Below are 25,834 nucleotides of genomic sequence, written 5' to 3' on the forward strand. Positions count from 1 at the left end.
AGACAACTTAAGTGGCTGGTTATGATGGTGAAGATGCACAATGAATTAGGCAAAATGAAATATTCTTTGATGCTCATTGAGCAGCAGAGCGAAGAACACTGCATGACCCATATCAAGCAGAGCTGAAGAGACATTATTTGAGCTAGCATGCATCTGTGATCTTGAGTATTTTATCTCTGATCCTGAGTATTTTTTTTTTTGTATTTCAGGTATCAACAAAAAGGAGTTGGTGCCCATTGTGGATTGCTGCCAACCAACATCTTATATAGGCTGAAAATCTTTTAGTAATAAACAGCTCGATGTGGTATGTTGGCAAAAGAGAAGACCCGAGAGTGAGTTCATATTAAAATTTAAAGCCTTAAAAAGTGGGATGGGGAAATAGTTTGAGAAGAAAGAACAGGACCAGCCTACTGTAAAGACAGTGAAAGAATTACTGTTGCCATTTCATCCTTTGTGTGTGAGGTGAAAACGGTAATTTATTTTTGTGAGATATCTGAGCAACAAAACCTGACAATTGGAAATCACTAAAGAGGTGGTTTGCTGTTTTTAATGAGTGCCTTCTGCATCACATCTTTTGTGGAGAAACCAGAACCTACAGAGCCTCGTGGTGTGTCAGCAAATCTCAGCCTGTGCACAGACATGTGCCTGAGTGCACATGCACTGCTTTTCCTTTCTTGTTTTCTTTTAAAAAAAGAGCACTGCATAAGCAAAGTTTGTGGTACAAATTAGAGCAAAGCTAAATTATATTTAAAGTGTGAACTTGGGAATTTATGTGCTGGATTTTGTGCAAAATAATGCTCTGATTTTCTTCTCATTTCTAAGTTTCTCCTTCTAACCTTGTCACTTGAAGTTCCTTTGAGTTCCAGAAGCCATAGGAGCTGAAGTGGGGTCTGGAAAGACAGCAGGCAGTACATGATGGAAACTGGAACACAGGAATTTCTCAAGCTCTGTTTTCTGAGGATTTGGTTGGAAGAACTAAGTTTTTCAAAAGAGATGAAGGGTGTTAGGCAGGATATGGGAGTCAGGGTGGTTTTTGTTAGAAGAACAAAATTTGTGCTGGATGGCAGCCTGGCCCCTTGTAGTTTTGTGTGCTTACAGGACACTGTGACAGATGCCCAAAGTCAGGTGTGTAGCGCAAATGGGGTGAAGAGGGAAGGAAAGACTTTATTGGCAATGCAATGATGAAGAATCAAGTTGTTGCACCTTGCTTCTCCTACACTTTTCCCTCTGATAGCAACTTCCCTTTACTTTCCTGGATTCAAATACAAGCTGGCAGGTCACAACAAGGCTTGGACTAGTGATTTTTTTCACCTTTGTCAACAAGCACTTAGTTCTGTGTCTCTCTTCCCTCCTCACAGTGATTTTAGGCAAGTTGGCTGTAATTTCTATGTCCTTATTGAATGAGATGTCTTCAGTCTTCTGGGGATGGCGTGAAGTTGGTTCCCCTCTCATGAGACATGTCCAGTGGAGTGTTACATTCTTGTTACAGCTGTGAGTCCCTTCTCACCCCTGCTTGGAGTTTGCAGCATCAGAGCGAGCAGCTCCTCAGGGAAGTGCTGCTCAGTGCCTGTGAGGGGAAAGTTTTCTCAAATGGTAAAGTCAGCCCCTGCTTGCAGGGAAATGGCATTGAACACTGACAGGTTTATTCTATCTTGTGTCTCTTCAAGGTGGCACAGTTGTGTTCATGCTCTTTATCAGACCATAGGCATCCACTACACATTTGTACCCAAAGTTTAGCACAGGGCTGGCTTCAGGCTGTATTCCATCACCCTGCCTGACCGGGGGCTCAATGGCCCTCAGGAGGAAATTGGGACTGCTCCTGTTGGGAGACATGGTGAGAGTCTTGGCACAGTCAGATCCACAAATCTCCTGACCAGTTTGGAAACTTAGTCTTGAACTAATACAACCTTTCTTCTTCTGGCTGCTGGACATTCTGGGGAAAATACAGCTTATTTTGTATCTTGTGTTCTTTGTTAGCCTGAATGTTTAAAAACAGTCATCTCTGATGGGGCATTTTGAGCTGATTGTAGCTGGCTGCTGTCTCAGGACAGCACTGGTCACACTGGTGTGACTGATCCCATTGCTGGTGGAGGTGACAGCTCAGACACTGATGGATATTTCCATGCCAGCCTCAGTGGAGTTGTGTCAGATGTGACAAGCTGAGGCTTTGGGCTTGATTATGAATGACTGGGAGGTGCTGTGGTTTCTTGCTCTTCTCCTGCTCTGTATTCCTGATTTGTGGAGGTACAGAGACTGACTGCCTTGGAGAGGCCAGGGCTTCAAAAAGTAAAACTCCTATCAATGCTGACAGAACCAAGAATTTTCTGCTCTGCCTAGCATTAATATTGGTTGGCAGAACTTGCTTTGAATTTTTGAATGTATTTAATGCAGCCTAGCTTGTTTGGGGTGGAGATGCACAGACCCACATGAAAAAGGACCTAGTAATTCCATATTTCAGCTGTAATTACCGAATGGAGAAAAGTGGAGAAACTAATTTGCAAAGTTATACTTGAAAATCATTCTAGCATAACATCATCATTACAATTATCTGTCTAAAGATTCAGTTCAATTACTTTTTTTAAGCTCTCTTGTCAAGATGGCCTTACTGGTTTCAGGATTGTGTTACTCCAAGGAGAGGTCAAGGAAGAGTGAATGCTAATTCTGTCATTAACCACTGTCAGACAGCCTTCAGTGCATATTATTTCTTGAAAATGCCTTTGCATTGTTACTGTGAGTAATCAATAGGAATAAAATTCCACAGAATTCATGGAGAAAAAAACCATGCACTGCCTGTTTATAGATTGTAGTATGGTAAGGTGAGAGGAAGAGAACTTCAGTTTTAAGTGGTAATTTTGAAATAATTGAATAGCAGCACAATTCCTATAGTGTAAAAGATTAGACAGGGTTACTTACATTTTCTTCACACAACGATAGGCCAGTAATAAAATTACAAGGGAAGAATATTCGATGTAATAAACTCAAATTAAACTGAATAAGCATCAGTGAACAGCATGATTTTGTAACTTCTTGCTGCTTTGTCATGTTGGGTAAGTGTTGAGAGCTGGAGGGGTCTGGGATGCTCCTGAAGTGGAGGGTTTGGGACCTCTGAGCTGGGTGGGCAGATGTGTTACAACATTTTTGGGAGGATTCTGTTTCATTGACCTCAGTTTTGACTACTAATGCTGATAGTTTTGTTTCTATTTAGTTGAAACTTCTGTAAAATATGTGCTGAATCTTTTGGTACAAATAATAATTTCACAGTGATTTAGATGACTGCCTGCTTTATCTGAAAATAAAGGTCCTGATCTAAAGTCTGTATCTTAGACAGAGATGAATTCCTGGAGTTTAAATATATCAGGCCACTTAAAAGCCCATGACTTCAAGCTAAGCATATATTTGAGGACTGTAGCTTATAATTCAGCATCTCTCTTTGAGAGAGATGGGCTTGGAATGAGCAACTGATGGAACAGGAGGACACAGTCTCAAGCTGTGCCAAGGGAAATACAGGTTGGATATTGGGAAAAAGATTTTACAGAAAGGGTGATAAAGGACTGGAATGGTCTGCCCAGGGAGGAGGTGGAGTCACCATCTCTGGATGTGTTTAAAGAAGAGACTGGATGTAGCACTCAGTGCCATGGTTTAGTTGAGGTGCTAGAGCTGGCTTGGACTCGATGATCTTGGAGGTCTCTTCCAACCTAGTCATTCTGTGATTTGATGAATTCAGATTTGTTCCACATGTTTTTAAGTGCAGAGAAGGAGCCTCAGTTTGCTCTTACTATCTTTTCTTGAATGGCATGGTACTTGTAAATGAAAACAGAATTAGTTCCAGTAATTATATAAAATTAAAAATAAAATTCTAAACTAGATTTTCCTTTTTCTTTTTTAATGAACATAATATAAAGCATGTAGTAAACATCACAGGTGAGACTCCTGAGATCTACATTCATTGATTTCTGATTTTTTTTCACCTTTCTTTATCTCATTGTATAGGAGAAATTTCTGAAACAGCATAAATTGTAGGCAATTCTAGGCATTGTAGGAGCTTTTACAAGGCCACCAGTGGGAAAGTAAGGTTGCCAAGAGAGATTGCATGAGTAACCTACTCTGTGTCTTTTCCTGAACAATATGAATTTAAGTGTGTGACATGTTTGTATGAGTCAAAGCTAATTATGACCATCAGGATTTTCCCCTCAAATAACATATAAAAATCTGCCAGATTAGACCCATACTACTTCAAATAAACTGTTACATCTTGTGATTTTTTTCTTTGAGAGCAAAATGATATTTTTGAGGTGTCATTTAAAAAAAACCAACCCTTTTGTCTGATAGTAAGAGGTAAATTGTTCATACATGGTTACTTTGAACTGTTATGTTTTCCCATTCCTGCCTAAACATAAACTGAGAAGTTGTTACATTAAGCCATTGCCCTGTAATGGTTCTTTGAGAAATGTTTAACATTCTTTGAAAAATGTTTAAGCAGTTTAACAAAGCTGCTGCTTTGTTGTAGTGAAAAGCTGTGATTCAGACTTTGTACTATGTTTGCATTTCAGCTGTCACAGAAAGTGAAAGATGAAGCCTCTTGTTTTCTTGGTTCTTGTGATCTGTACGGTAGTCAGCATGAATTTGAAGTTTGTGTCAAAGAGAAATTCTGGTAAGTCACAGAAAATTATTTTTACTTTTGGATCTGGACCTCATGCTATCAAGCATTTTAGATGGCTGTATTTTGTTTTGCATATCTACTGCTTGTTCTGTTCTGCCTCCAAAAAAAAAAAAAGTCATAACTGGCATGGTTTGCTTAGTAAATGAAAACTGTTTGAAAGTGTTCTTACTTTTTTTTTTTTAACAAAAAAAAAAAAAAAAAGAAGTTGATTGGGTTGAAACCTCAAGCAGAGGTATTACAAAGGTAATAATGACTTTGGCATTGTGGCATTGTTCTAACATCCAGTCTTTTACTTATGATAAGGGAGTTTCTTAACTGTGGATGTGGTCTAAGGTGAGTTTTAGGTCTGGATGATTTTTTGTATGTTGAAAGGTCATGTTTGAAAATGTTATGCTGGCCAGACATGTGATCACATATAGTATATAGTATATATAGTATATATAGTGTTAACTATATATATAGTATATATCATATATAGTGTTAACTGGGAAGAGCTTTCCTGAGTAGATAATCTCTGATTATTCTGTCAGTGAAAGAGACTGGGAATTGGTTCATGTTTACATCTGCTTTTGAAGCCTTCTGGTAGTAAGAGAACACTTTAAAGAAGCATCAGAATCTCTCCTTCCAGGGTAGACAGTTCATCATGATAATGGTTTATCTGTACTTGAGCCTGAAGTGGGACATGCTCTGCTCCATGCAGCTTTGTCCTCTCGAAGGAGTGACTTCATGAGACTTTGTATTTCTCAAGTAAACTGTGAGTTTAGAAGACCCTGGGCAGACAGGCAGGTCAGCTGCAGTCTACACAGTGGTGTCAGTCTGCTACAGCCTGGTGTGTGTGTAAGGGGAAATGTTGGAGTGTTAAACTTTTGATTGCATGTTGTTTTTCCACACTGTGTGTTTACTGACATATGTGAGGGCTTTCACTGATCCTGCTGTCCTCAAGGTCTTCAGTCTTTTCAACACTGCAGGTACAAACAGAATACTGACTTCAGCTGGTGTCACATGTGTTGTTTAATTTCTGCATTTCTTGAGAACAGAGGAGAAAATTGTTGGGCTGCCTATTAAAAAGAATTACATGTCACATCCCAGGCTGAGAAGTGCTACTCTGGGAGCTGCCAGATGCTGGCCTGGAAAGTGTAAATGGAAGTTGCTAAACTGAATTTGTCTCTGGCCTTTTGTTGGGGTTATTGTGTGCAGAGCCCAGGTTGTGCTGTGGGAGCAGTCATGGATATTGGGGTTTGACTACAGTGCATCTTGGTCTAAACTCTGCTGAGGGTGATGGTGTTTTATTCTTCAAAACTGCTGTCACTGGCCTAGATGGAAACTCTCTGAGACCCACAATCAGTGTAAGTGAACAGCCTCTATTCACTGATGCCAGGCAACAGCACCGGGCTGCGAGCAAGGGCTGTGCAGTTCCTCTGCCAGAAGTGCATGGCTGTAGAAGTGACATGATGGTGGTTGTAGCATCATTCAGCTGCTAGTTTACCTTTCATTAGATATATATTTTTAAAATCTGCTTTCTTTGACTCTGCACAATGTCTTGTGGTAATAGCAGCTGTTGACACTTTCAATTTAGGTTCAGTACTGGTGGGAAAAATGGTTTAATATGTTAGACGGCCGCTTGCTAAATATAACCCACTAGTGAATAGGTGGTTCTTTTTCATTTCATCTGATTGTGCCAGTATGTGTGGAGAATAAGATGAAGAGGAAAAAATGCACATAAAGTAAAATTATAGTTTCTTTGCAAGTATATAATCATGTAGTTGGCTTTCACCTTCAGTACTCTGGTTGCTGTATGGAGCAAACTGTAGATTTCTTTTTCTTTTTTTTTTTTTTTTTTTTTTTGCTTTTCCCGCTACATTGTGTGTGAAGCAATTTTCTGTTTTTGTGATATCAGCACTTGGAGTAAAATTAATAATTTGATTCTTTTTCTGAAAGGTCTTTAGATTTGAAGGACTGTTGTTTGATTGCTTGGGGCTTCACAAATGTTGTATGTTGTGAAGAAAGAGATGCTCTAGCGACTTCTGAACTTTTTGTTTGTATAGTTTTAGTAGAAGATCAGGGACAGTGGATGCAGACAGGCAAATGCACAAAGAAACAATGTCAGCATATTTTCCATAGAGTTACAGTAGCTGTAACATGCTGGTGGTGTAGTTCAGACTTTTGGGCTTTTTTTACACTGGTGTCTTGATGAAGGAGAGTGGAAATTAATGTAATGGTTATCTGTGGGCAGCTGCACTGCAGTGTAAACTGCAGGATATCTGGAAGCAGGAATAGTGTTTTAGCTGTAGATTAGAGCTGAGGTGGGGGAGTGGCTGAAGGGCCCAAAGGATGCTCTGTGGACAGGATCTCTGCAGCAGTGTCTGGATGGGCATTGTGGTCTTGGGTCGTGCTGGTTGTTGGTATGGGCATGTCTGTGCTGGTGAGCATCCTGAAAAGGGGAAGGGAAATCGTGCAGACAGTTATGTAGAGCAGTGTGAAGCAGTGCATAGAAGGTGCTGACACTGATGATAAAGACAGATTTGGGCTACTAGAACAATAAACCAGCAGAATTGGTGTCTTTGCTGACCTATGTAGACTGGCATTTTTTCTAAGAAATGCATAGAATTATTGCATGAATGGCCAGAATTGTGATTAGTGTCGAGTACAAGAGCAATTATGAGCTTGACTGGCATGTGTGTAATATCTCATAATGGAATGTATCTTGCTTAAGGGGCAGGGAGGATCTAAGGAGAGCTGACTTGAAGAGGAGCAAGGAGAAGGTGAGCTGGTGTTGTCAGGTAATACAAAGGCATCGCTCAACTGAGGCAGTCAAAATGGGGGCAGAATGTCCAGAAGGGCTTTATAGGTGAAACTGGAGTTGACTTAGAGAGGAAAGGTTTGGCTAGGAAAGCATCTTCAGAGACTGGTGCAGTCTCAAAATCAAGGAATGGAAACCCAGGGGGAAAAAGCTGAGCATGAGAACTCTGGACAGCAAGTGCAGACAGTACACAGAGACTGGACAACAGGCAAGAGTCATTAAAGAGAGGTCAGGAGCAGAGAATCTAAGATGTTAAACAGAAGGTGATGAAATGGTGCTCCAGCTGCAAGCATGGAACTGTAGTTTGCTGAAGAAAGAATCCTCATGGAAGGGAACAGACAAACAGAACTGAAAGATTTTTCTCATGTCCTTTACTTGCCCCTTGTTACAGATTTAGGTGTCCATATTTCCCATTTGGAAAAGAGAAGCAGGGATGCATATGAAGACTGCAAATAGATTCAGAGTACCCTGCAACGCTGCAAAAATGACACAAACTTGTAGCAAGACAAATTTGTTTGGCTGCTTCTCACTTGAGATGTGGTGCCAAAATAATTAAAATGGGTGAGCTACTTTAATTATGTTCATCAGATTCTTTTTACAGGCAGCAACTTCCCAATGCTCCAGAAGAAATCTGTCATGTCTACAGAGTAACGATTGCTGTTTGTGGTGGGAACAGAATAGTTTGCCTTAAGCTTCTGTGTGAGTGTAATGTTGACTTAAGTTTCACAGGCATTTCTTAATATTAAGAAGCATTTTTGAAAACTGCAGGTCATCCTTTTTGCCTGCTTTAAAACTGAGCAAACAGCTAATGTGGAGACTGCAGCTTTAGCAATATCCTAGGAAGGGTATTTTACAGGTGGAGGTTGTACAAATGAATTGGAGATGTGGGAGTTGCTAGGTTCCCAGCTGGTAGGTGATTTCCTTTTAATCGGATTAAGTGACTTCTTTTACCAAAGCCTTTATATATATAGTGCTTTGAATAATCATAGCAGGGAATATAATTCCAATTAAAAATCATTGCCTTTTTTAAGCAAAAGATTTGTCAGCTTATAGATTCTGTTTGACTTACTAGACATAATTCCATTAGTGAATAATTAATGCCATTTATTGTTGCTGTATTATTTGCTGAGCTGAAATACCCTGTCTGAGCATGCTAGAGCTCTGGAGGGCATGCCAGCCTTGAGTGGAGGAGCAGGGGCAGACATCCCCAAGGTTTCTGTCAGGCTGCTGGCTGCAGGGCATTTGGGAGCCTTTCTGCAGGTTAACACAGCTTAATTGGCTCAGGCATGGTGTAGCAATGGGGAACAAAGACACAGATTTCCTTCTTGCTTGCTCCAAAGAAAACAGTTTACTGCAACAAATCAAGCCTTTTTATGTTCTAAACATAACCAAAAGCAGCCCTGGTTTGCTGCCTGCCGCTGCGGGGTCACTGCTCAGGTGTCCCGTTACCAACCAGCTCTCTGACCGCGGGCTGCCCGCGCGTCTCGCCAGCCGGTCACCGCCGCACGCTCGAGGTGACCACACGGCAGCCACACAGCCTGTGCTCTGGTTATAGAGCCTGTCTTTCACCTCACTGGAACCCTCCCCAGAGTGCTTTTTGGTGTGCAAGGTGAACTGAATTCAACAGGATTTATCTCCCACAGCATGGGTATGTCCCCCAAGCTATAGTCATGTCTTCTCTCCTCTGCCAGATAGATTTGCAGTGGGATTCCAGCCTTCCTTCTCCTGTTTATCTTGGGGCCATTCAAGAGACATTAATGCCATAGGAACAAGTGTATCTCTGTTCCTCCACCCACCTTGTCACGCTCCAGCTGAATCTGACTTTATCACCAATGACTTGGGAGAGAGAGGACTTGATTGGCACTGGGCCTTGCTGCGTATGGACACAGACAAAACGTCTTAATTTCTCATTGATATTGCAGTGCCTTTTAACACATTAATTTAAAACCTATTGGCTTGATATTTTGTGCCTTTTAAATGTCATGCAGCCAACTTACTGCTATAGATGTTTCGGAGACCTTCGCTCTCCTGTAGTTGTCACTGCTTGTGCCTATGATTTCTGTCTGCTCCCTTCCCTGAGGATCAATCTTCCTGTGTTGTTGCCTGGCCACTTTGGCCATGGAAACTGTGGCATACATAGAAGTGGAGGTGTCTGTACTTCAGAGGTGACTCATGGATTTGTGACTGGAGTGGGATATTCTAGATGAGCCTAACTCTGAAGTCCACTGCTCCTGCTGGAGTGGGCCCAGAGGAGCTGCTGGATGTGTGCTCACGCTTGCTGTTTGCTTTAGTTCGTAGTTGCATATGCCTGAAGAGCTGACTTCTTACCCTGATGTAAAATTCATGACCATGAGCCCTCCCATGTCTTAGATACGAGGGATGCAAAAGAGGCTTTTGATTTTTGCTGCCTGCGAATGCTGTGCAGACAGAAGAGACGGGAGCTTGGCAGCGCTGATCAGTGCATGCTGATCTCTTACTTTTCCCAGAAGATGTTAAGTTATTCACAGCTCAAGCAAACAAAGTCAGAATCACTGCTGTTCTAAGCTGTCATCAGTGCAGGAAAGCACAGCCTCTCCTGCATAAGCTGTGTCTGCTCACGGGTTCATGGCTGCTCTCCATCTGTTCTGTTTGGATCAGAGGGGAGCAGGGAGCCAGGCTCCTGTGCTCACTCAGGTCTCAGGGGGCTACCAGCTGCTCAGCTGTGAACCTCTGGTCATTGTGCACCTCCTTTCAGGGGTCTCAGCCTTCGTTTCTTCTCCTCTAGACAGAAAGTGGCATTGCAGCTGGACAGACCTGTCTGGAACACAGCATTTATTCTATTTATTCTATTTGCAGATGGGGACTAAGGGACATACACAGAAGAGCAAGAAAGGAAATAAATAATCTGCTAGAAATTTAGAGTTCTTTTAGTGACCTTAACCTGACAAGGTTTAAATTTTGAACTTAGTTAAGCACTCAAATTTTTAGCTATTGCACTTATTGCATTTAAAATGAGTTAATATATAATTTAAGCAATTAAAATATTGAGCTGATACTTAAATATTAAAGCTAGATTCCTTCTCAAAAGGAGAACCTTTTGTATTTGAATAAAATAAATGAACACGGTTAAATTGTTTCAAGCTGAAGTAAATCACAAAGATAGCATTTTCAGGGGATGGAGAGAAAGAAGCAAAGCATGAAAGAAATACCATTTCTTCAGTTAAAAAATCTGTAATCTTCCACTTCTGCAACGGGTGTCATCTCAGCTGTTTGAATATCTGTTCTACATGTAGATTCAGCATGTAGAAGTTCATTAATAAGATCTGAACTGCTAAAATACATGTCATCATGACTGAGATTTTTTTTCCTCCCCGCTCCAAAATGAGGCTTTTCAAATGAAAAAAACCCCTGATTTATCAAGGTGCCTTTATTTTCTTTAAGATCCTAATTAGAAATTTTAAGAGATGTTCATTGCAGTATTTGTAGTGTGCTCTTCTTGAGGGTGAGTGTCCTAGGTTCATGTCTCTGCTCTGAAACCGACTGTCCTGAGCAACAAGAAAAGCTCTCCCAGCATGTTTTGTTTTTCATCTTGGTCATGAAAATATTTTTGGAAGGTTTATCTTACGTGATGTTCAAATGAAAGTATGAATAATAGAGCTTCAGACTTAACCAGAGTAGTCTTCAAGCTCAGCACGTTGGCTACTCCTGGAGATGAGTGTCTGCTCTCCTGGGGACATCTCCTTGTGCTGCAGGGGCTCAGAGGTAACTCAGGGGGACACAGACCTGTAGGAGCTTTAAGGAATCTGTGGTGTAATGGCTTCACTTTGGCTCAGCTTCTGACCAGGAACAGTCCTGAAATGTGCTTGAGTTTTTGTAACTTGAATACATGTTAAGGCAGGTTTTACATCCTGCTGAATATATTTGAAGGAACATAAATAAGTTTCCTTAGATTAAATGCGGTATGAATATTAATACAAATTTTCATATCTTTGTCCACTGAGTTTAAACTTTTTATTCTTCATTTTCATAACCTTGTGTGTTGTTTGACTGATGTGCCTTTCAGTTTTGAGTTGCTAGTCTCTGTAACACAATGTATTTGAAATTTCTGAGTTTTTTTACTTACTTGCTAGTTGTTTTTGCCACAAGTGCAGCCTTTACAGTGACAAGCAGTGAAATTGTATGGTAGGAGACGTAGGGATCACTATAACAAATAGTGAGAAAAAGGAGAATTAAGATGCATCTGTGGGTTTTTTTGGTTTCGTTTTGTTTGGCATTCAAGTTTTTGAAGAAGCTGGTTTTATATAAAAATAAAGATAATAAAGGAAGTAGACTTTTGCCTTCTCAGGAGGTTCAGAGTTAAGTATTTCAAGTATTTCAAGTTGTTGACCTGTGGAGGAAGGAAGGAATGTATTTTGAGCAGTGCTTGTATGTACAAATGTTAATACACAGACCTTGTTGTGTGCTGTTGTAATTTGCTAAAGTAGGAATGATTACCCATCTATCAGTTGAAAGCACAATTGATCTGAGCTGCAGTGTCACCTCTAGAGGGTATGTTTATCACTTTATTAATCTCTAACCCTTTCAAATCCAATCGATTCTTTCCTACAAGAAGCATGATTAGTACTTATAATATATACTGATATGTAAACATACAATGCTCTGCCACTGAGGACAAGACTCAGATTCAAGTTAATCTTCAGACCTGAGCACTTTGCTTTCCTAAGACATGGTCACCAGGCTGCCCACATCCCCCAGCCTCTGCCATCAGTTCCTCCTTGCTTGCCCTCCCTGTGTGGTTCCTTGTTCAGGCAGGAACAGAGACAGCATGGGGGTATTTCTGGTAGCTTGATTTGTTTCAGACCTCCCCCACTTTTTGGAGTTACAGGACTGTAGCTCTGTTGTGCTGTATATGACCTGTGGAAACTCTCTTTTTTTGAGAAAGGTATGTGTTTTGACACTTCAGTGTAAGACAAGTGGGGTTGGTTTGCATCTTTCAGGGATCAGGATTGCTTAAAAAAGGTATGTGCTGGGATTTCTGCATCTGTTATTCCAGATGGAAAATTAAATAGTAACTGAATAAGTAGGAGACTGTATGATCCAGGAGCATTGCTCAGTGGTTTTTCGTAAAGAAACTGGAGGCAGTGTCAGTACCTGACGTGAGGCTTTTGTATCTGTCTGTCTCATTCCTGTGGCTGTAACGAGGTGGGAGGAAAAGGAACGTCCATCAGCCCCTGGCTGCTACCCTACCAGCCCCTCTGGGAGCAAAGGCAGCAGGGAAAGTGGTTCATGTCAGCTCCCCTTTCAGTGAAGAGGCCTGAACAGGGCAAAAGGGAAAGGCTGAAGTTCCCAAATTACATTCTGATGTTTTAAAGTACAGTATTTTGGGTGTCACTCTTGCATGTGTCTGGGGGATGTGCTGGTGTTTAGACCTCCAGTACCCATGTGTACAGTTCAAATGTTTGTTAGGGCTGCCTAGCAGAGGCCTTGAAACATGATGGTTGTATTTTTTTGACTTTCCATGTTCTAGTTGTACTTTGTTACCTGTGCAGCATGTTTTTAAAGTTTCGTGGGACTGTTCAGTGTTTTCAGTAACCATCTGCTATCATGGTATTTCATAAATGCTTTTTGTCTCTAATGTTTGCTTCAGAGTTATTCCCATTTTACAGATGGCAGAAAATCAGCAAGAGAGAAAACTGTATTAAGGTTGCCCAGCACACTGGAGGTGATGCAGGGAAGAACACATAAATGTTTCACCCTGTTTTGTTGTGTTACTAATGCCTTGGGCAAGGAGAAGGAAAGCAGTCCTGTCTTCTAGAGAAATTTTGAGGCTAAATAAGCATGTGCATAAAATGTGCTTCTATGTCCTTGGATGCATGGGATAGAGAAAAGCTTCTTTAATTTCTGTTATTTTTTTAGTAGAAGATGGAAAATGTGTCAGCTGGAAATGGGGAAATGGAAGAGGGAAGGAAGGAGAGATATTTGGTTATACCAGGTGTTGTGCACTAGTTTTAGGCTTAGTTGTATATTGACTGTCCTTCCAATGAGGAGTGGGGACACAAGAGGAACCACATAACACTGTAAAATGACACACAGAATATCTGAGGAACCTCGAGCCCTGGAGGTGCCAGTCACATCCCTTGGGTAACCAATTTTATAGAAATCTCTGTGTATATTTACTGCTCTGGACTAAAGAACATTGGCTGATCTGAGCTGCTGGGACTCTGCAGGCAGGCAGCTGCACTCGAGCCACTCTGGGCTCCATCTGTGCTTACCAAGTAGCTGCCCTGAGATTTTTAGCAGTACCAGGAACTGCAGTTCTGTCCTCAGATGAGTGAATAGCCTAAAACACCTTTGCCCAAGGGCACCTCGGTGTATAGTCTAACCAGATGTTCATGTTTATTTAAAGAAATTATGGTCCTTTCATCACACTGTAACAATACACATAAAATTTGAGGGCAGAGTTGTTTCACAGATTTTTTTAACTTTTATTTAATTTTTAATATTTGAGATTTACTTTTCTGGCATGTTGAAGATGGAATCGAATTATTATTTGTGAAGACTGATGTTAATATAGCTCACGATTTTTCACAAGACAGCAAGAATTGTTTGTTCTTGGATTTAAGCACTATGGTTTTGTTTCACTGGCACTCTTGATGCACTCTGTGATATTTATTTGGATCAATGTGCAGAACCACTTCATGCATGCTTATTCTGTCTTACATGTCCAGAAAAATACATATATGGGTGGCCTTGGAAGGGGAGATGTAATGTGAGATACAACCACTGATGTCCTTGAATTATTGGTAAAATGCAGAAACATAATCACGTTCTACAGAATAGAGCTCATCAGAATTTCTTTTTCAGTGACACAATTTCATTTTGAACAATAAATTCCCTGAGACAGATACATTTCATAATCAATGGAAAAGTGCTGGAACATGAATAAAAGGCAGGGTTATTCCCAGGCTCTGCACCTCTGAAGCTGAACAGCAGTATGTCTGTCATCCTGCAGATGGATGTCAAAAGGAGAAGCTGAAGGTGGATCATGCTGGAGGTGGATCTGTGGCCATCAGCACTGCTCTCTGGCAGTCCTCCCTGGTAAAGAACAACCTCCTTCAGGACCTCATTCTTTCTCCATCATTGCAGGCTCCTATTGCAGAGTGTGTTTTGCTGAGAAAATAAAGTAACTTTTAGGTGTTTCAAAAACACTCATTTGTTATGGTACTTGTGGTTTAGAAAAGAAAGGTTGAAACTTAAGCCAAGAAAGTAATTATTAAAAATTTGAGCTCTTGAATGTATTATTTGTTTTTGTTGTGACCTTGAAAATCTTGCCCTATTATATAAAGCCAGAGAGGTGTGAATAATGGTGTGGGCTTAGACATAAGGAAGGAAATTAGGATGTGTATCACTGATGACACATTGGATATAGTGTTTCCATTCAAAATGACATCTGTAATTTTAGGGAAATTGGGGACTACAGTGGAAATGCACTTAGGAATGGAGTGTTTCAGCTTTATTGGAGCAGATTGAAAGCTGAAGCTTTTTGGCTTACTTCTGATATAGGTCAACATAATTCCTATTCGCTGTGACTTTACATCATATTATTTACAGCATTATGATTTTTTCATCTGCATCGGATGATTGAATTTGCTCTTTACCACTCAGTGTTTATTGCAAAGGGTTTTGTTCCAACTGTACAAGATACCTCTGACTTACTGCATGAAAGATAAAACCTAAATCCAACGACCTGGGGTGCCTGGCTGTGACTGCAGCTGTGGACTTGACACAGGGAGACAGCTCTATTAAGGAAGAAAGGTTTGTTGTTAAATCCTGTTTTAGAAGTGTCTACAAATGAACTGTTCCATTTGCTGTCCTCATAAAGAGCTGTAATTGATGGTTTTCTCTGAAGGATACAGATCCCATGTGAACAGTTGGTTATTCAGAATGCTGTTGTGTGAAGTCACTTGTAGAATGTGTCACCAACTTGCTTCATGTTGTAGTAAGGAAGACTCCTGATGTGCTGTAGTAATTAGTTGTCTTTTGGAAAAATATCCTTTTTTTCCCCCCAGAAGTGAAGTACTGGGTAGCTTGGTTATGAGAACTTAGGAAACACAAATTCCACGAGGTGATTGCAGAATGGCTTGGTAATGTCACAGACAATTTAAATGTTACATTAGGTCTGTCATTGGTGGTAAATATGATCATCTTCAAGAAAGGAAAGTTGTTTTTGCTGGGGGCTGCTGGGTAAAATCTCTCCTCTAGAGTATTTTCACGGCTACAATTGGCATGTTTTTCAGGTTTATGCAAGACAAGTGCATCCTTTCCTGCATGCAGGGTTGTCCTTTCAGAATGATAATGTGTAATATACTTATAAGAATCAGATCTCCTTTAATAGTTTCATTCTGCACATGAAAGTTGTGCATTATCAGTGTAGTTAGATAATTTAATGCTCCTTCCATGCTTTACTATGGTGCTTTCCAACAGGGAGCTGTAAAAGGTAATTTTGATCTCCTTAAACTTTGAATAGATTATTAAGAAATTGGCAGAAGAGGGAATTCTATTTTTGCATGATCTAAGAGCCCCTTCAGGCTCACCTTTTAAAATCATATCAAGCAGCTAAGGGAAGAGATGGGAGCAGTCAGTCATCTTGCTAAGTGTTCAGGGATCCTTGAGCATCAGCATCCATGGGTGGTGATTCCCAGCTGTGGAGCTGTGCAGCATTTGGTGGCACTCAGGTGTTTCCAAATGGCTGGGAGGCGAGAGGGAATAAAACCATCAGTGGTCCTGTGCAAGCGTGGTACTGACTCTTCCAGTCTGTCCTTTGAGATGTTATTAAAGGTATCTTAGTGTCCCAAACACTTCAGGGGAAGGGAGGTGGCTGAGCTGTCTCCTTTTCGAGGTCCTGTTCCCTGGGATGCAGCCCCTGCTCGGGGTGGCCTCAGCAGGTTCTTCTCAAGCTTGTGTCCCACACATGGGGTTTGGGCTCTGCTCTAGGGAACTGGACTGGGCTGTGTCATGTTCCATGTTCCTGTCTTTTATTTTCTTCGAGAAACTTTCTTTAGAGTAGGATACACTGTAATATGCCAGGAGAAATAACCAGAGGAAATGTCTATGTAAAGTGAGAGAGGAGCTCATTAATTGCCTAAAAATTAGGCAGTTTCCATCTGAGTAATTGGTGTTGGCTGCCTGGCCAGCCTTCCTCAGTCTAAGAAGTAGCTCATTAGTAGAATACACACAGATGGTTCTGTGCTCTGAGGTACTTAAAATACACAGACAGAGAGCTGTGTTAATAAGGCAAACCTGTCCTTAGCTTCTGTGACTGAGTTTGCTACAAGGAGCAGAGGGAATGGTGTCATTTGGTAAATATTATTAGGTAAATGCATTTCCATAAATTCATTTAATTTTCACTTTTTTTTCTGCAGATAACAGATTATGATAAATACTCAGAGTAATTTACTGTTTCTGGAAAAATTCTGCTGCAATAATAGACTTAGCATAACTGCTTCATTTCTTCAGTAGCTGATTTACCAATATAATTGCCTAGAGGGGGAGATGTATTCAGAGCACAATTTTTATTTGGAATATATATAGATTTTTTGCTCTCTGTTCTTTCTGTATGCAGTTTGTTAACAGTTAATTCAAAGTAAGACTTTGTCTTAAGCTGAGTCCCTTCTACAAATGTTAATGGGTAACAAGTAAGGAGCTGCCCACCTGGGAAGGTGGTAAATGCAGAGCCTGGAGGAGGTCCTGGCCCTGCTGGGGGAGAGCAGGGCCACTGTGGCCTCCTCCCAAACAAACTGCCTGTGCTGCTGGGCTGCACAGCCCTGGGGAGGGGACAGCCCTGCTTCCCCTCTCTTCAAAGCTGGGGGGAAAATTCGGAGGTGATAGCAAGCATGGCTTCAAATGGTGGCCTGTCCTCTGCTCCTCATCCCACGTGTCCTCTGAATGGAGAACTGCTCCATCCCTACTCTGGGCAGTCTCTTCTTTGCCAGAGCAGGGTCTGAGACCATCTTTAAATTACTGCACTTGACTGTGAGCAGTGAGATGCTTTCCTCACCCCATCTGCAGATTCCTAGGTAGGCAGGCACATTGACTTTTGTATTTAAGAGACTTTTTCCATTAAGACTGGGCTAGGGAAGAATTTGGCTTCCTTGGATAACCATTCTTTCCCAAACAGTCTGAGTTTGGTCTCCTATGTAGTTACATTCTATTTGGAGGTGCTTTTTCTATCAGTGCTTGCATGTCTTTGTCATGAACAGTTACAAATTCTTTCTGATGAAAGAATTTAATGTTTCCCTTGTTGATGCTCTGCAAGCACTTTGTTGCATTTTCAGCGGATGTAATTTATGTTGCTGCTTTGCTCTGTTTTTCATTTCTCATGGATTGGATGTCTGTTATTGGACTGTGTGCTGGTGTTGAATAGAATGGTTCCACCTCAGCTTGATTAGTCTCTGCATTTCTGTGTGTGTCAGCTACAGAGCCACTTTGGTAGATCTTTTGGGGTTCATGTTTGGTTTAGGAGGGTGTATTTTAAAAATACTGGCTGGACCAGGTAAATTAGGAACACACGTAGTTTGTAAAGAATAATTTAATAGTTGCATGCAAGTGTTTTGAATGATGTTGATCCTCCCTGAGGTAGAGTACTATTCATTTGATTCATTTGCTATTCATTTAAGTAATGCTTTCAGCTTAGGTTAAATCCTTGGTAGCATACATAGTTTCCACAAGCTTGCACTGGAGGGAGCAGACTGTAATAAACCAGATTATTTTGTGGAACTCAAGTATTTAAACCTGAAAACTTTGAAGAAACGATGGAATGTACTCACTGGCCCAATGGGATTCAGTGTTTCCAAGGTCCTGTAGATGAGTAGACTGTTTAAGTTTATGAGTAGGAATGCAACTTAGAGGTGTGTGGAGAGATGGGAGCATGGGATAGATGTCATACAGGGAGAAACAGGAAGGATTTTTGCAAGGATATGTGTAAAAGAGTAACCTTTGGAAGAGAAATCTGCAAAATATTTACTGCTTTATAGATTTGGCTTGAATGGAGAAGTGGGGTTTACAAGGACAGGAAGCCATCCAGTGAAATGATTTCTAAGGAAATTTCAGGAGTTTGATTGCAGTGGAATTCCATATGTTGTTCAAAGGTGGCAGTGTATGCAGTTCTGAAAGCAAGAAGGGTTTTTAATTGAATGTTGAAAAAGGAAGAGCAGTATTCATTTTAGCTTTCATATTTCAAGGTGATTTGATAGGGTTTACTAGTAACCCTAGGCTGTGGAGTTTTCTTTCCTGCTGTAAAGCTACTGAGTTTGGTGGAATTAAACTAGAAAATAGAAAACACTACTGTGCAGCAATGTGATTGTTTCTCCCTTCTGCGTGCCAAGCTTCTGCTTATTTAGTGTGATTCTGCAAAAGCATCCGTTGATTTTGGTTACTCAGCAGCTAATTAGCTCATAACCCACAGGATCAAGCAGCAGAGCTGCTTATTTAGCCCATGACAACAATTCTTATGATGGTGCCTGGCTGTGCTGGCACTTGCAGCAGGGAACCTCCTGTCCAGTGTCCTGGCGAGGTGGCAGCAGCAAGGTCTCCTCTGGATGGCTGCTGGGTGTGCAAATGGACAGCAGCTGCCAGATAAGTAATGACTACTGATGGCTGTGCTTATTCTGTAAATGTGAAGTCTTTTAAAGCTGATTTTTTCCTGTTAGTGTAATTTGATGTGTGCCACAAGTTGCTGAGGTGAGAGCACAAGCTGGAGGAAAGCAAGGTATCAGTGGAAGGCTCTGGCAGGTCCCTCTCCTGCTTCCACCTCAGGCATTGCAATGGAAAACTGGAGAGAAAAATATAAATGTGTCAGAGTAAATCCCCAGGAAGAATCTTTGCCTTTTCTACCAGTACCATGATGAAAATGATGCTGCATTGCATTCTGCAGGGACCTGGCTCTTCATTAAAATAAAAGTCAAGCATGTCAATATGGTAGCATGTCAAGAGGTGTAGCAGAAGGAATTCCCCTAAAATGACACCTGGGCTGTAGTTTGACCAAACAGACAACAAATTGTTTAGTGCAGGCTGAATTCAGACATGCTGTGCAGATTCCTTCAGTGCATCCACTTGAAAAGCCCTCTAATGCTAATCCACTTGGATACCACAGGATTGTTTCCAAATACAAAATCCGAATTTTAATTGCAGTTTTGTGGTCCACAAGAGACAAGTAATACATAACTACTGTTATTTCAAAGACAAATCCTTTGAGGAGGATTGCAATTCCTCAAACATCTTTAAGATTCTCAGCAGCAAATCAATACATTTCTCAGCAACAATTATCTTTGGAAACCTTCCAATTAGATATGATATGGAGAAACAAAGCTGTGGTGGTCTCCAGCTGAGCATTGTCTGTGAAACTGCCTTTGCAACTTGAAACCTAAATGAAATTGTAAAACAGAACTTGACTGTATCAGTAGGCAGCTATCTTTTGTCAAGTACATGTGGGGATAAAATAACCTCTGTGGCCAGAATTGTTGACTCATTTAAACTAAGTTCCCATGTATTGACATCATCTCTTCTGTATTTGATGGAGCTCTTGAGTGCTTCAGCTGTATGAAGGACAAGCAATACTTTAATAGTGCTAATTGGAGGGCTATAGCCTGTCCTAAAGTGGTCTTTGAACACAGTGATAATGATAAAATATTAATCTCTCAGAACATTAATTAAGATTACTTATAGACATTGGGATCACTTTGTACAGAAGAGCAGAAATACTGCAATTCCTGGCAGGGCTATTAAAAAAAAAATCAGAAGCAAAACTATATTACTGATATTATTTGTGATTAACTTTTAATGGACTTGTGATGATTTGGGTGGCTAAGAGCTACACTGTGGGTCAAGATTGCTTGGTAATTCTTCCACTGTGAGTTAGACAGTGCTTGCCTGACTGAATGCACAAATTAACTTTGTTCTGCAGGAAAATACATGGAATTGCCTGGCCATATCTTAGTGGCCATTGCAGTTCTGGCCTGTTCAGTTTGCAGCAGCAAATATATATAAAAAATAGGTATATTTAGAGATATCTCTTGGAGAAGAACAGTTTGTTGCGATGGAAGAACCCAGTGCTGTGTAATGAGTATTTTTGTTTTAGTTTTTGGAGCACTGTGGTTGGATGTTGCTAAAATGGCAGCAGTGTGTACATCTGGCCATGAAAGGCAAAAGTGGGAATACTCATAAATAGCTAGGAAAAAATTGGTTTTGTTTCAAACCAATTCACTGTGCTCGAACATGAGCTTGTGAAGAATGCCTCTGCCAAAAATGCTGTTAAGTCTGCATTTTTAGGAGGAATAAGACTGGAAATATCCATTGTTTCCTGTCATCACTGTGGCTGTGAAGAACCAGGGAAGGCCAATAACAGCTTTTTGCCAGATACATTCCTCAGGACACTCTTGGATACTGAGGCTGCAAAACAGTCTTGTAGAAACCAGGTTCTAGGACCTTCTTCAAGCAGTTATATGTGAACTAAATGGAATAAAATCACCATGGGAGCAGAGGATTTTTAATAAGATGTGAGAAATTCAGGTTCATGCTTTCAGGAATCACAGAAAAATAATTTTCTCCTAATTTCTGTTATAAATTTTCTTCCTCTGTTTAGTCATCTAGTCTGTCTTTGGTTTCAGCTTCACAGTTTGATTTCAGGTCCATGTAGTTTGTGTTTCTAGCTGGCAAAATAAAATGTGGCAGCCTCCTACAGATATTAAAGGACTCCTAAGTCAAGAAGACTTAATGAAGTCTCTGGGTGAGACTGTAAATTATGGCTGCTTTCTTCCATAGTCTTTGATGGCACAGTCAGATATTGCTCCTCCCAAGTGCTATTGCAAAAGCATCACTGATGCTATTCCTTGGTCCCTTATGTTCCTCCATGCTGACAACAGTCCTTCAAGCTGCATCTCTGAACCAGGAAAAAAAGGGTCAAAAGCCCACACCTGTGTTTAATTCAGCTGATTTGAAAATGTCAGAGTTAAATTCTCTGGTGGTGCACTGCATTGGGACACTGAATGAGAAAATGTCTTCTGCAGGGGATCACAGGACAATGGTAAAGCACTTGAGCTCTCCTTGGACTTGGTGAGGTCTCTGACCTGCTACTCTGCTGTGCTAGCTCAGAAAGGGTTAAAGACTTTCTGAAAGCTTCTGAATACTAGAGCAGTTATTTTCCCTGTGTAACAGTGAAAGAATGACTATGCATAATCTAATTTTAACTTAATACAGTGTACCTCATAGATATTCATGTATAGAATAGTGCCAGGAGCATTTGAAGAAGCTTTTCTTTTATTGAATATGTGTTAAAACTCTGACATCATCAGAGAAAATATGTTGATTCAAAGAATTTTTTTTTAAAAGCTCCCTCTTGACTTCTGCATCTGATGATCTAAAAGCACATTTTCATGATTAGTTTGTTATTTTTGTTAAAATCTTAAGCTCTCCTTTAATAAGATTGTGCTGATAGCAAAGCTTCATATGCTGCTGTGATTTCTCTATGTATTAGTTAAGAGCTACCTAATTAGAAAAGTAATTCTCATTTTGTAAACAAATACACTAAAAAAACCTCTTAGTGGATCATGCAGTTTTGCTATTTAATTTCTGCAGAACTAACAGAGAGAGAAGACTTTATTGTGAGATTCCTCTAGCAGTACAAATACAGAGATCACTGCTAACTAAAATGATTCTTGAAAGAGGGGATAAATTTGGGTTTCAAAATGATGGTCTGAGTTCCCCTGACCTGTGGGAAACAGAAGCAAAGACATTCCAGAGAGACTTTGTATTTCTCCTGTATTTTGTACATTTTTTGGATCCTCCCTGCACTATTTGGGTTTCTCTCCAAGGACATACTTGGTTGTATCTTCTCTTTTTAATTTCTGTAATGAAATGAGGGTCTTCAGTCTTCCTGTCATCTTTTCTGAACCAGAAGGCAAAACATTAAGGGGAAAAGGAGAAAAAAATTCACAGTGTGACTTCTGAGAAGTGCTGAAGGCCTTCCTACCTTTCAAAGAACTGTAAGTCCCAATTTTTGTTGACTGCAATACATTTTGAAATACTGACCCTTTAAAAAAAGTGGCCTTGAGTACCTGTGACTTGCTCTGCAATTGATGAGAGCTGCAGAACCTAAGCACCACTGAAAATCAAACTTATCAGTCATGCTCACTGGCTTCCTTTGATGGAAACAACAGTGTGCCTTGGGGAGTTTAGGGAGCTTTACTTAAAATTCCAGCACCTAAATGAAGAGAAGTTTCTCTTCGTTTCTTTGCTTCTGGTGCTGTTCCCCATTTCTTTGCTTCTGGGGCTGAGGCTCTCCTGTGAGAGCAGGAAGCACAGGCTCACCTGGAAGCCCTGAATCCACACATGCCCCCTCTCCCCTATCCTGGGATGGGATGGGTAGCCTAGAAAGTGAGCCCTGCTTCTATAACACACTGAGATTTATTTACTGATTGCTGTGGCTTACTGGTAACAAGTAACAAGAAATTCTTTTTCTCTTGAGAGACAGCAAAGGTCTTGGGTTTCTCTGTGCAAGAAGGATTACCCAGGATGGAAGGTCTTAAATTAGCAGGTCTTCTCTTTTGCTGATCTGTCTTATAAACCTTCAAACAATATGAAAATACCATAAGATAGAGGTTTTTGTTAAGCTTTGGTAGCTTCTCTGTGCTGGAGAATGCTAATATGTGAGGTGTTGCATTCTGGAGTAACTAATACAAAAAACCAAAAGCCAAACAGTAGAGTAACTTCTAAAGAGTCAGTGATACCTCTGTTCAGAATTAGAAGTTTGAATGGGGTGGTTTTCTTTTTAACTGCAGTACTAACTGGAGGGAAAAACCCAACTAAGTATGGAGTGTTACATCCTGGTACATATGGCATATGTTGAAAGGCTGACACCGTATGAAGTGGAATATAAGAGCTTTGCAGGACCTGTGCACACCTGGAGCTGCACCTGGCTCATTTACAGCCTGGGTCTCTCTGTGCTCTAAGTTCTTGCTGATGAAATAGGATTTCCTGGGCTTCTGCACACACTCACCGAGTTTGGGGGGTGCAGATTAACTTCATTGCAACCTTCACTGAAAAGGTTAACCAAGTTAACCTTTTAAAGGCAGTTTATAAATGATATAAAAGAATGGAGCTGAGGCTCTTTGCAAAGGTATGTTTGCTTCATGGGTGGGGCAAGGAAGGAAGAGGAGAAGAAAGTGAAAAGTTTTGCAAAGAAAGTGGCTTTATCAGGACTTGGAAACTGGATAGAAGAGTGCTGCTGAACTTGTGGAGAGTGGGTTGTTCATTCAATGTGCTCTTCCTCACAGCCTGGCTTGGGATCTTGGGCTGTGTCCTCATGATGCCTTGGGAGAAGAGGGCACCTTGCTTCTGGGGACACAGGAGCTTTGTGTGAGCCCAGTGCCAACCAAGGTGAACAAACAACTCCCCCCTAGCCCTGAGCCTGGGATGGGTACTCTTTTTTTTTTTTCTTCTTCTCCTTGTGGAGAACTGCAGAACAAAGAAAATAAGTAGAAGTTGGAACTCCTGTGAATTGGACCCCAATGGGACTTGTAAAGTAAGTACTTGTTCATCCAAATTCTGCACAGGTGAGAAGTAGAGGAAAAAAGCTGGGCTCTCTGTGGACTGGGGAGGGGACTTACTCAATGAAGAGCAAAGAGATACTGAAGAGATTAGAAGGGAAAATATCAAGCAGTTGAGAAGAGGAATCTCTTGTCTAAATATAAAATAGGGCTGGGAAAGCAACTGAATTTTGCCTGACTTTACAGCTTCCATTCAGACCATTTTTAACTTTTTTTTTTTTTTTTTAATTAAAATTTATTGTTTTCTCTGCAGAAGCAGGGACTTGGCTCAGTGTGTTCAAGGCAAAACCTTTATGCCGTGCTTGTTGGCTGCAGGGGGCATCAGGGCACAATTCCTCCAGCTGAAAAACGCTGTAGTGCCTGCAGAGCTTAAGATGCTCTGGAATCCCCACCTGTCCTCATGAGCATCATTGTATGCCCCCCTCGGGCTGTCGGCAAACACAAATAAAGGGCAGATTCCAATTAAAAATGCACAGGGTCATTGTAATGTAGCTAAAGAGGCTGTGTGGGTTGTGCTGCTGGCAGCCTGGCGCCGGTCGCATGGCAGCGCGGTGACTCGCACAGCAGAGCCCTGCTGGAGCGCAGCTCTGCTGGCCTTGGCTCTCCGTCGCTTTCAACTCGTCTCAAAGCAAGGCTGAGCTGCTGAAGTTTGAGCTGGCAGCTCTGGTGTGCCGAGTGTTCGTGCCCTGCCCTGCCGAGGGTCGCTGTGCTGTGGGGGACACGCTGGCAGCCCTGTGTGATCGCTGTCCTGTGCTGGGAGCCGGGCACAGCCCGGCCAGGGCGGCTGCACCTGCGAGCAGAGGGCTCCTCGCTCCCTCCCTCCCTCCCTCCCTCCCTCCCAGGGACAGCTCTGCCGAGGATGAGGGACTGCTCTCAAGGTAAAAGCGATTTGCATCAGCAAAGAAAGGATGAGCGCTGGTTCTTTGCCTCAAGCAAGCTTTCCTCGTGTTTGAAGGGTCTGAGCGTGATGCTGGAAGGTCATTTGACTGACTTGCACATTTCTGCAATACCTGAGTGCTCGCTGGATTTCACCGTATAGCTGCTATTCGAGGCAGAAACCAAAACCAAAGTATAATTAATATATAAAAGCCTCTTTTCTTTGCCTCGGGCTTGTTTCTAGTTTGTTTGTTTCAGTACATTTCAATGTGAATTTCTCTTGGTTCACTGACTCCAAACCAATGGCTGGCATCAAAACATAAAGCCTCGCAATCACTTTTGCCTCTTTCATGTGTGACTGCCTCAGAAATGGTGGCTCAGAGCATTAGAAATGTCAGCTACAAGCAGTTCTGGGGGCTACAGCTCTCCTTGTTGGGGTAGAGCTGTAAAAAAGCTTTGGCTGTGGGATGAGTTGGTTCTCCTGGGTGCAGGGGACTGTAGCAGTGGCTGCTACTATGTTGAAATAAAGTTATCTCCTAGACCTGATCCTTTTGCCGTCTATCACTCTAGTTGTTAAAAAGAGGTGTCTATTATTTGAGGGTTTTATGTATTTGTATAGAATAAATACAGGTTTCTTCACACGGGTTTGATTAAAAAGAAGTCAGAGAGTTTATGATTTTATCTTGAAATATTTCACATGAGTTCACACTTGGTTAACTTAAATACATCTGCCCAGTACTTATAGATATAAAAGGTCAGTGGGGTTCACTCTGATTTTCTTCTTGACTTGGTTAAATACATCACTGCAGCTTAAGGCCATCAATCTTAAACAGAAACTCAGGAAATGAGATGCCAACAAGAGTGAATGGGGAATGCTGGTGATTCTGCTTTATGGGAGCTTGTGGGGTCCCAGCAAGG

The 25,834-nt window shown here is 41.2% G+C and overlaps 1 protein-coding gene across 1 annotated transcript in view; it reads left to right on the plus strand.

Annotated features, from left to right (window-relative positions):
- Positions 1–25,834, plus strand: part of IL1RAPL2 (interleukin 1 receptor accessory protein like 2) — a 361,380-nt gene that overhangs the window by 7,568 nt on the left and 327,978 nt on the right. Inside the window, exons 2-3 of the mRNA XM_058847888.1 lie at positions 210–332; positions 4,551–4,651. Of these exons, the coding sequence (XP_058703871.1) occupies positions 4,570–4,651 (82 nt within the window). The 5' untranslated portion in view covers positions 210–332; positions 4,551–4,569. The remainder of the gene's footprint in view (positions 1–209; positions 333–4,550; positions 4,652–25,834) is intronic.

Source organism: Poecile atricapillus, chromosome 12 (assembly GCF_030490865.1).
Source record: "Poecile atricapillus isolate bPoeAtr1 chromosome 12, bPoeAtr1.hap1, whole genome shotgun sequence".
Classification (NCBI taxonomy): domain Eukaryota; kingdom Metazoa; phylum Chordata; class Aves; order Passeriformes; family Paridae; genus Poecile; species Poecile atricapillus.